The sequence below is a fragment of the Branchiostoma belcheri genome, unplaced genomic scaffold (assembly GCF_001625305.1).
Source record: "Branchiostoma belcheri isolate BF01 breed outbred unplaced genomic scaffold, Haploidv18h27 scaffold40, whole genome shotgun sequence".
NCBI lineage: Eukaryota > Metazoa > Chordata > Leptocardii > Amphioxiformes > Branchiostomatidae > Branchiostoma > Branchiostoma belcheri.
The window spans coordinates 950,036-960,294 of NW_017804021.1; the positions used below are offsets into that span (position 1 = coordinate 950,036).

The 10,259-nt window shown below is 42.4% G+C and overlaps 1 protein-coding gene across 1 annotated transcript; it reads left to right on the plus strand.

Moving 5' to 3' along the window:
- The first annotated feature begins 1,688 nt into the window (after nt 1-1,688).
- Nucleotides 1,689-6,975, plus strand: LOC109477478. The gene is made up of 5 exons (XM_019778762.1): nt 1,689-2,754; nt 3,054-3,172; nt 4,371-4,493; nt 5,358-5,394; nt 6,000-6,975. Exons 1-5 carry the CDS (start codon nt 1,689-1,691, stop codon nt 6,851-6,853), a joined length of 2,199 nt encoding a protein of 732 aa, XP_019634321.1. The 3' UTR covers nt 6,854-6,975.
- The last annotated feature ends 3,284 nt before the right edge of the window (nt 6,976-10,259 follow it).

A 10,259-nucleotide genomic window follows, 5' to 3' on the forward strand; every position in this document is an offset into this window, starting at 1 on the left:
TAAGGAGTCATAGAATTTTCGCATTAATTATGCTAAATTAGGTCATCATTTGCATAATTGGTATCTGTTGATGTTCCATCTGCCATAGATTACATATATTACATGTATGAAAGTACTATAATGTAAAACACTGTAATTATAGAATTTCCTCATTAATTATGCAAATTAAGTCATCATTTGCAGAATTTGTACTTAATTATGTACATCTCTCTCTCAGCTACCTACCTACCAAAAATGATGATAATACCTTGTTCCTATCTGGACTTATTGGCTTTTAAAGATTTCACCCGAAAATCTCCTGCAGTTCCAAAACAAGCTGCTAGGGGGACCAAACTCACGCCACTTATTCCTGACAGGAAAAGCTATCTGTCACCAAAAAGTCAAGACCATAGCATGTTTAGGACAAAAGATACAAAAACCGGACGTTCTGCTGCAGTACCAAGGTCATCCACCAGGAGGCCCATATTTGACCTTGACCTTTGTCTTCCTAAGACTTACCAGCGTACCAAATATCATCGCAATCCATAAAGGCGTTATGGAGTTATGCTGACTACAAATGTGCGGAAACACAAACACACAGACACACACACATACAGACACACACACACAGACAGACACGCCTCCATGAAATATATGAGTTTTTGTATACAGTACACTAAGTGTTTCAAACACACAGCTAATCAGGCCTGCAGCTAATACAAACCCTAAACCTGAAATAGGTCACCTATTCCCCTGAGGGAACCCCATTAATCAAACCGGGTCCCAAACGCACTGACTCGATAGCCACACAATGACACATCTGTTGGCTGCAAAGGAGATTCCTCATTAAACCGGAAGTGCTACTGCACTACCAAGGCCATCCACCAGGAGGCCCATATTTGACCTTGACCTTCGCCCCCTAACACCTACCAGCATACCAAATATCACCACAATCCATGAAGGCGTTATGAACTTATGAAGGTACAAAAAAGCGGAAACACAAACACACATACACACACACACACACACACACACAGACGCGCCAAAAACAATACCTTCCATTTCATGGAGGTAACAAGGCACTAAAATGTTAGTGAAAAGTGACAGGAGACTGTAGTTACTCGCCACTGTTTTACTATTGATACTGACTCATCAACGCGCTCCAAATTAAAGAAACATTAAAGTAACGATGCTTGGTCACGTTGCAATAACATCAAATAAACTAGTGATTGTAATTGTCTGGCACTTCAAACACGGAAATAATTAGCTAGATATTAAGTTTTGCTTTGTCATTTCCTTCTAGTGTAATTTTGTCATTTCGTTCTGGCGTAATCATAACTGCCATGCAAATTGGAAAGGGAAAAAATCATGTTTACCAATGAAGACACGCGTACAAACGATACACCGAGTAAAGAGTAAAGTGTCCCTTCGATGAATAGATTTATTCTAGGCTCTGGATACAGTCCGTCAGTCATTCTTCGAGTTTCTGGCTGCATGCCGCACAGTGCCTCTCATCAAGTACGGTCGATACTAGTACTTAAGCCCGGCAGACTCGACCAAGGAATTTGGCCGGTATCCTTCTCTTTTGCGGGTATATAGATTTAAAGCATCGACATAGCGACAACCTGTTTGACGTTGCAGGTAGCCAACCTGCATAGACCATAGTTCATCAGTACCTAACATAATCTCCAGAGAGGAACTTTCAGAGCATGGCTGACGGTCCAACCTCAGACATGGCAGCAGAAGGCACGGCAAGCGGTTTGTCGAAAGCAGTTCCTCCGAAAAGAAGGTGGAACACTTCACGGCAAGTTGACAGCGATGGATACAAGGGAGACGACGAGGACGATGATTATGGCGTGTCTGTGAAAAGTGATGCTGCAGCAGGAAGCGGACATGCGACTGGAGGTACCACCCCTTCTGGCGATGCCGATATTGATGCGTATGTCGCCGCATACATGTGCAAGGAGGACGTGGCGTTCATCAAGACACTTTCAAAGGGCATACGAACAAAACAGCTCATCAAGAAACCAAAGACAGCTTCGAGAGAACGAACTGAAATCTCAACAGCATGCGAGTCAACCTTGACCACCCCAGCCTCTGTAGGTGATGTTAGGAACACGCTTGGCATTCGCCACCCATCCGATACCCTTCCTCCAAATGCCGTCGGCCAAAGAAACACCCGGGATCCAAGTCCTACGTACAACCAAAACACCACAAATTTGCAAACTCCGAATCCGACGTATTCGCCAAAGCGGCTGCATGCCCGCATTGAACCCACCTTAGACAATCCCTGCCTCCAGCCAGAAAATGCTTCATTTCAGGAAGGTGGTCAAACCACGACTGCACAAGCTGTGGGGCAGCGGCGCCATGATCACCCTCAACCCGCCTTAGGTTTAGACAATCCCTGCACCCAGCCAGGAGCGCTAGCAGCGTCATGTCAGGAAACCATGGCCACTTCTGCACTAGCTGTGGGCGATGACCACATCCAGCCATACGCCGTTAGATCGCGGGAAGAAGATGATGTTGATATTACGCCGTATGCCGTAGCCTACATGTGCCAGGGCGACACTGACAGCACCGAGGAGGACACGAAAACGCCTTCAAGCAGCGACGTCGACACTGACGTTTTGCAGGACAGCAGGCAGGCGCCCGTGCAGAACACATTGAACCCGAATCCGAGATCCCTGCAAAACGCATTGAGTCGGAATCCGATGTACGCACAAAACGCATTAAATCCGAATCCGGTGCCAAACGCTGTTCAAGAAGTTGCTTGTGGTGAGACACATAATTATTCGTTTCAAAGTTGTCAATTTCTCATCCCTGTACTTGATTTAAAAGAAGCGTTTGGGAACTACGTGTGTGTGTATGTGTGTGTGTGTGTGTGTGTGTGTGTGTGTGTGTGTGTGTGTGTGTGTGTGTGTGTGTATCTATGTGTGTGTTTGTTTGTTTGTTTGTGTGTTCGTGCATGTGCACTCGCGTGTTTGTGTTGTATATATCAAATCCTATACTGCGATTTCTTGAATCACTGTTAACCTTTCTTTAAAGATGACATGATAGAAACTTCCTTTTTTCAGTGTGTACATCCCGCTGGGTTTGCGCTGCTGTAACCGCCGCCGTGGTTCTGGTGTTGCTGATCCTCGTCGGGACCCTTTCCGGGCTGTGCCTCAACACCAGCGAGCAGGGCAGTCAAAGGGCGAGCCTGTGTCTTTCATTCTTCTTCTTTTCATATTAAAGGCATCCAATGCAATTTCAGAGCGGCTAACTGAATTTTCAATTTCAATTTTCTTGTCATTCTTTAATGTAGTAAGTTTAATCAATATTAATCAATTGATGCTGCTGACGGAAAAAATTAAAGTTCCTTGATTAGTATCGTTGGTCGGTTCTAACTGTTTATGGGCGGTACCCATAAAATAAAGAGACGTCTCGTGTATAGCTTGTTCTCTCTTTTCAGGTATGAAATTATGACGAAACGAAATGGCAGTAAATGCCAATATTAGACGGGTGTCCTCGTCCAGAATTTTTTGTTTTTGTTTTGCTGCCCTGAAATTGTACTGGATGCCTTTAAACCAGTGTCTATTTGTAACTACAAGAAGTTATGTGACATATGTCTTTATGCTTCTATCAACATATTTTTAAGGGTTTTTAGGTTTTAAGCACCTGAAGCACCTATATTTTCTAATGTGCTGTACCAATGTCAGAATATTTGACATTAGACCTATGGCTCAGAGGGCATTCTTGGGTTAGTCGTGCAAGTGTCGTGCAATATCCAGCCGTCTTCTTACCGTATATGCTGTCTTGGGTCCTTGTCGCCGGCTGATACTGTCACAGCCTGCTTGAAAATCGTACGACAGCAAAATCGTAACAACGACCTACGACAAATGCTCCCAGGCCCAAATCATGGGGGGACTACAACTGCCTAAGGCTCATCTACAATACAAAAAGAAATCCTTGTCCAGTACTGGTGCAGCTCTTTGGAACGCTCTCCCATCTACATTGAAAACAGCAGCTTCCGTCGCCTCGTTTAAGCGTTTGTATAACCAGAATGTTCTCGCAACATAGTAACCGTTACTTTTGTTTTGTAACATTGATATGCAAATTCCCATTACCTTCTTTATTTATTTCATTTGTTGCATTTTATTCGCTTGTTTCATATGCGTTATTAGTTTACCGTATGATTTTGAAGCACTTTACCAATATGTTATTTTTGCAATTAAGCTAATTGTACCTTTGTTTCCTGTTTGTTATTTTAAGCTAATAAGTATATTTTGTAAATGTATATGTCCGCAGGGAACATTGAAAAACGCCCTTGCGGCGACATGTTTACCCTGGGTAAATAAATAAAAATGAAATGAAAATGAAATGAAATCATCGACATTCTATCCTCCCTGCAGCCGACGCAGCCTGTGGACACTGCCCGCACCACTGGTCAACCTACTCCGGACACTCCCTCCACCCCTGACCACCCAGCCTGCTGCAGCTCTGGGAAGACGACAGTGGTCGATCTCTTGCCAACGGTGAGCTGGGCTGTTTCTTTTGTACTAGTGTCATCTTCTCAAAAATGTATGTTCGAACAGTTCTGGGCATCGTGGACCTACTTCTCTGTTCTTTAAATCATGAAAATTCATCTTTGTTGATAGATACTGTTTACTTTTGCTCTAACGCAAGGGATTGTTCTCACCCAGTGCTTTTGATCAGTTACTCTAACTGTGACCCAGTGCTGACATCCCACTTCAGAGAAGCCACGTGACAAATCTCTCTGGGTCACTCTATTGAAGAAGACCAGAGTGCCTGGTCGAAAGCTCTAGGTTAGAACAATGCCCTGTGTTGGAACAAAAACTTTAAACACGAAAACACTTATTTGTTGTTCTTCTGAATTAGGGCTGCGTACCTAAACGTAACATCAGGTACAGGTACAGGTACCGGTACAGAGGTTTAGGTACAGGTCCGGACCTGTACCTGTACCTGAACAATTTGACAAATTAACACGTGTTCTTCACTTTTTCAATCATGACACAGAAACAATAATAAAGTGTTGACAACTTGTCAGTATCTTTATCACAACCCTGGATCAGCCACACTCTAGCGATGTCTCGTGAGACTGAGGATCTCAAATCAATCGACGGTGTTTACGTCTTTTCCAGTGCTAATTTTTCGTCTTTGTGGTAGGATTTACCTATCTTTAGTCATATACATGGTGTAAACTAGCTATTTCGGTATATACTCGTTACTTCATGATCCGGTATTTTGGACCTGTACCGAAACGATTTTTACGGTATTGGACCGGTACAATGTACCGGTCCGCAGCCCTATTCTGAATGGTTGTTATTTGACAGAATCGTTCAGTGAATGGGCAGACAGGTCCTTCCACAACCCCACAGGGTGACGCTCTGCCATCAACCGCCAACAGCTCACAAGGTAACTGTCCTCAATACGAAGGTAGCTTTATATGTTTTCATATTTTGTAAACGTCGACATATCTAGAGATAACACAGATTTATTAACCTTTAACTGTATTCTCTCTTCCCTTGGTCACTATGTACAATACAGGTACTGGTAGTGATATTTTACCTTAGTCTTTGAAGTACTAGTATAGCTACTGCATTTAGACCATAGGACAAGAAAATGCGAATAACAAGAATTCGGAGATGTCAGACCTCCATGAAACCTCCATGATGTTCAAGTAGTACAAGTCACAGCTTTAGAAGGGTTTGAAAATATGTCATAAAAAGGGCTACATTTGCCTAGACAATTACAGACGCAAAGTAAACCGTTTGCAATTTCCTTTTGCAACCACCTTTACTGTGCAAGGGGAAAATGCCAGCCCTCAACTGTCAAGGAGGTCATGTAACGAAAAACAGAAGTGATTAGTACGACTTTCTCACTCTAGGACACAACCATGTCCATTACACCCTAACCTAAAAGCCCGGCGATACACACACGGACACACACACACGGACACACACACATACCAAAAACAATACCTCCATTAAAACAGTATACTCACTATTGTACTACTGCAGAGAGCTACGCCGGAAACGTCAAATCAAAGCCAATTGTGTTTGGTGGTAAAGGCACGTCACCGGGACAAATGGACGAACCCACTGGCGTGGCAGTGTCCGCAGACAATGAAATATTTGTCGCTGATGCGAACAACAAACGCGTCCAAGTCTTCAGCATGAAGGGCGCCTTCCTCCGCCTCTTCTCAACAAAAGTGCCTGGCGGGAATCACCAAGCAATGTACCCTACCGATGTGGACATTGACGAGCAAGGTCGTATTTGGGTGGTGGGGAAAGATCGCGCTAGTAGCGGCGCTGTACGTGTGGTACAGTACCGTACAGACGGCCTATCGATGATCACGTTTGATGTGGAGCGGAGTGCTTGGTACCCAAAAATTGCAGTGAACGCGCGCCATAACAAAATCATCGTAGTAGCAAGTGATGAGGTGCTCAAGTTCAACCCAGACGGCTCGTTTGATGGAAGTTTTGGCAAAGAAAAAGGCGCCGGACTACAGTACGTCACATCAGACAGGGACGGGAATATCCTCGTTACGGCAGCTAACGATCCTCCTCCTCCAGGCGTCCGGGTGTACGATCACAACGGACAGCGCCAATTCTCGTTCCGCACTGCCAACATCGGTATGCTTGTAGGTATTTGCATGGACCCCCAGGGTCATATCATGGTGGCTGTCAACACCTGGATCAGCGCCGGGCGGGTGAACATGTTTACAAGCGGCGGGGAGTTTGTCCGTATGGCCGTGAACGTTACAGCCCCGTGGGGCATTGCTTTGGGGCCGGGTGGACAGTTGGTGGTAACTCACACTATATCTGAACGCGTGACAATCTTTCCACGATGGATGGTATTTCCGGACGAGTAGGGTAAGCGGAATCAGTTGTCAGTCACAAGGGAATATAAGAGGGCTCTAGCCTGTTGAGATTCCAATGATTTCTGCGAGGGGGCGCGAAAGCGCACGCAGGAAAGCTCTGCCGCATGCATCCGGACCGGACCTCTGATTCCGCTTACCCGAAGTAGACTGAAGCCTTTTGTGTAGCGGCCCAGCAAAGCAGGGTGCCACGCACTTTGGACATTGTGGTTGATGGCATGTCCTATCATAATGGAGACTAGAAATAAACTAGTAATTATATGTTACAAAGGGGACTAGAGTCCTGACAGTTCTCCAGTGGTTTATAATATGCGGCACTGAGGACATTACTGTATGTCTTAGAAATGAATGATGCTCTATGTAATGAGACAACTTTTGTGTAGTAACACTGTGACTGTAGCATTCAAGCAAAAGTCTGCACTGTTCGAAATTATGTATAAGCTATAACGTTATATATTACGTCATGATCTGTGTTGGTACGTTTTATATATGCGTTACGCAAGAAAATTGTCACTCAAGCAATATATTTTGAAGACTAAGTGTATCATATTTAAACATTTCATCCACATAGCTACTTGGTGAAACGTTTGACCGTTTCCAAAATCATATCCAGTCGCTCGAGTGTTTGCTTACGTGTTGGTGATTAGCTTTAAAAAGAAAGAAGCCAAGACTTTAATAAAGCTCTAGAAAGTGTGTGAAAGAGAGAGAGACAAATAACTGTTACAAGAGAGAGACGAATAACTGTCATAACTAAGCGTAGCATTTCCCAGTACTTGTCTTTTATCGATATCATATGATTAAGCTTGTATTAATATGTTTTGGGGAAAAAGTGCCGTACCAATGACAGACCATCTCTGGTCATTAATAAAAGTTGCATGACTTTATCCTATTGATTACTTGTCATTGATTTTTACTTGAACAGCTAGGATTAAACAGTGGTGTCTAAACATGAAGAAATTGAATCAACTTGACCGAAGGACAGGAAGAGAAGAAGACAGAGGGGGAATTGGGAGCGAAATATAACTAAGTTACTAGTATACTAGTACTCCCGCCACCCCCGTGTAAAGGTCACGTTTGGTACAGCCCAGATGCTGCAGCTGTGTTCAGCTCTGAATGCATGTGCGTGGAGTTGATTTTTTTCAGACATTTCTCTGCGAATTATTTTGTTTTTGTCGCCTAAAATGTATCTCGAAGTGTATGTATACGTGTAGTACATGGTTGGGATGTTTCTGCGGTAGATTTTGACACGTTCTTTTGGATATTTGAGGGAGGAAATGCGCATTTTCCTGACCTGGTGAGGCAGGGAAGAGATTCAAAATGGAGGACGGCGTGGTCTCGGGAAGAACTAGGACCAAGCTTTGCTAGGACCAAGCAAAGACACAGTTCGGAAGAAATGCGTTTAAAGGTAAAACAACAAACTATCTTTTTTATTTCCAAACATGTATTTCATAACAACAAGCCTTTTGCGTTATATACTGTGAGTGTGACATGACTATCATAGTAGTTGTTCGGGGGCGCCATGGCGCCAGTTTGTACTTCTCCATTTCTGAACTGCCAATAATATTTTGGCTTTTTGGTAATGATAAAACTTTAAGGTAATGTTGGCAGTGTGAAGGTGTAATAACGGGCTTTGTAGTTTTTTTTTTTTTTTTACCTTCCTGGTGGTATTCTAAATCTTGGTTCATAGAACACCTGTTGTTACGCAATCCACCGCACGTGCGTTAATTTTCCCGCCAAAAAACGGCGTGTAAACAAGAATGGCGCAATCTTTCAGAAGTATCTGAATTCTAAATACAGCTATAATTGGCTCAGTTTAGTCTTTCATGTGCATTATTTTTTGAAATGGAGAATTTCCATTTGATAGTTAAATTGTTTTCTGTGTGTGTGTGTGTGTGTGTGTTTGTGTGTGTGTGTGTGTTTCTCTGCGCACTTGTAGTTACCATAACTTCAGATTCAGAATACCTTTATGGATTGTGATATTTGGTGTGTTGTTAGTTCTTAGGAAGACAAAGGTCAAGGTCAAATCTGGGCCTCCTGGTGGATGACCTTGGTACTGCAGCAGAACGTCTGGTTTTTGTATCTTTTGTCCTGAACATGCCACGTTCAGACCATTTTGACTTTTTGGCGACAGATAGCATTTCCTGTCAGGAACACGTGGTGTAGGTTTGGTTCCCTGAGCAGCTTGTTCTAGATCTGGAAATGAAGGGCGTTTCCAGCATAATCTTTATTTTAAAAAAAAAACAAGTTTTCATGATTTTTGGCATGTAGATAGCTTAGACGGAGATGTACACAATTAAATGTAAATTGTATTGATGAAAACCCAATTTGCATAATTAATGATGAAATTTTTAAAAAATCATTGATCATCAAAGGCTTTGATATGTGTAATGTATGTATGGCACGTGGAACAGTAACAGACAAATTATGCAACAAATGAACGCCTAATTTGCATAATTAACACAAAAATGCTATTTCTTAATTAGGGTATTTCACACTTCTAACAAGTGTATGTTAGTATTAAATAATTAGTTAAAGATAACATCACTATGAATACATTATGTTAATGTGACGGTCGTTTGCATGATTGATATCAAAATATTGGAACAAAACCTTGCCCATGGATAGGACTTTCACATAAGAATTTATATGTAATTTGAGTTGAGAAAACCATACATACAGTAGAGTATATCTACATCTCTGTGATAGTTGAGAGGTGTTTGATTTTTTTCATGTCGGTATGAGATCTCCGAATTCTTGTTGGCATTTGTACTATGATAGCAATTAGCATGGAGCACTGTGGATATCGAAATGTCTTAGTACAGTAAGTGTTGCATGTCAAGTAAGGGTTTCCTCTGCAGGTACATTTTTAAACATTTGACCATAGCTTTTCAAGAATGGCATTTAATGTTTTTTATTAACATTAAAAGTCATCAGCATTATCTGAAATCTACACTACAGATCTTAAATTACAAATGGGTACAAAAGCTGTGCACTTATGCGTTCATTCCTTGCGTAAAATGGGAAATTTCTGTAAATCACATGTGGTTACAGTTATAACCACCAGGATGCAACTTTAAAGGGATTTTTCATGAGTTTTAACCATGTGCTACATGGCTTATACAGTGACGACTTTCAGTCATGATTTACGTTACTTTGGCATGAGAAATAAACAAGAAGAACCCGTGTGGGAAGGGAAGTTAGAACGTACTGAAGTCTTAAAGATAAAGGTATCTTCTACTAGTAGTTCTTTGGATTTGTTCTATTGCCCAGATTTGTGTACAACAGGGCTGGTTAACTTATTCTTCTTTTTATGCAATCATATAGTAGCTGTGTCCTGAGGGTCTGCCTGTCCTGATGAGATGAGACTTGTGATGACAGAAGCACCAGGTGATCAGATGCA

What these genes read in the sequence shown, in the direction of transcription:
- LOC109477478 (XM_019778762.1), top strand. Translation starts at nt 1,689, where the DNA reads ATGGCTGACGGTCCAACCTCAGACATGGCAGCAGAAGGCACGGCAAGC. An exon ending in GCGAGCAGGGCAGTCAAAGG is followed by an intron (nt 3,173 to 4,370) that starts GCGAGCCTGTGT and finishes TCCTCCCTGCAG; the next exon opens with CCGACGCAGCCTGTGGACAC. An exon ending in AACCGCCAACAGCTCACAAG is followed by an intron (nt 5,395 to 5,999) that starts GTAACTGTCCTC and finishes GTACTACTGCAG; the next exon opens with AGAGCTACGCCGGAAACGTC.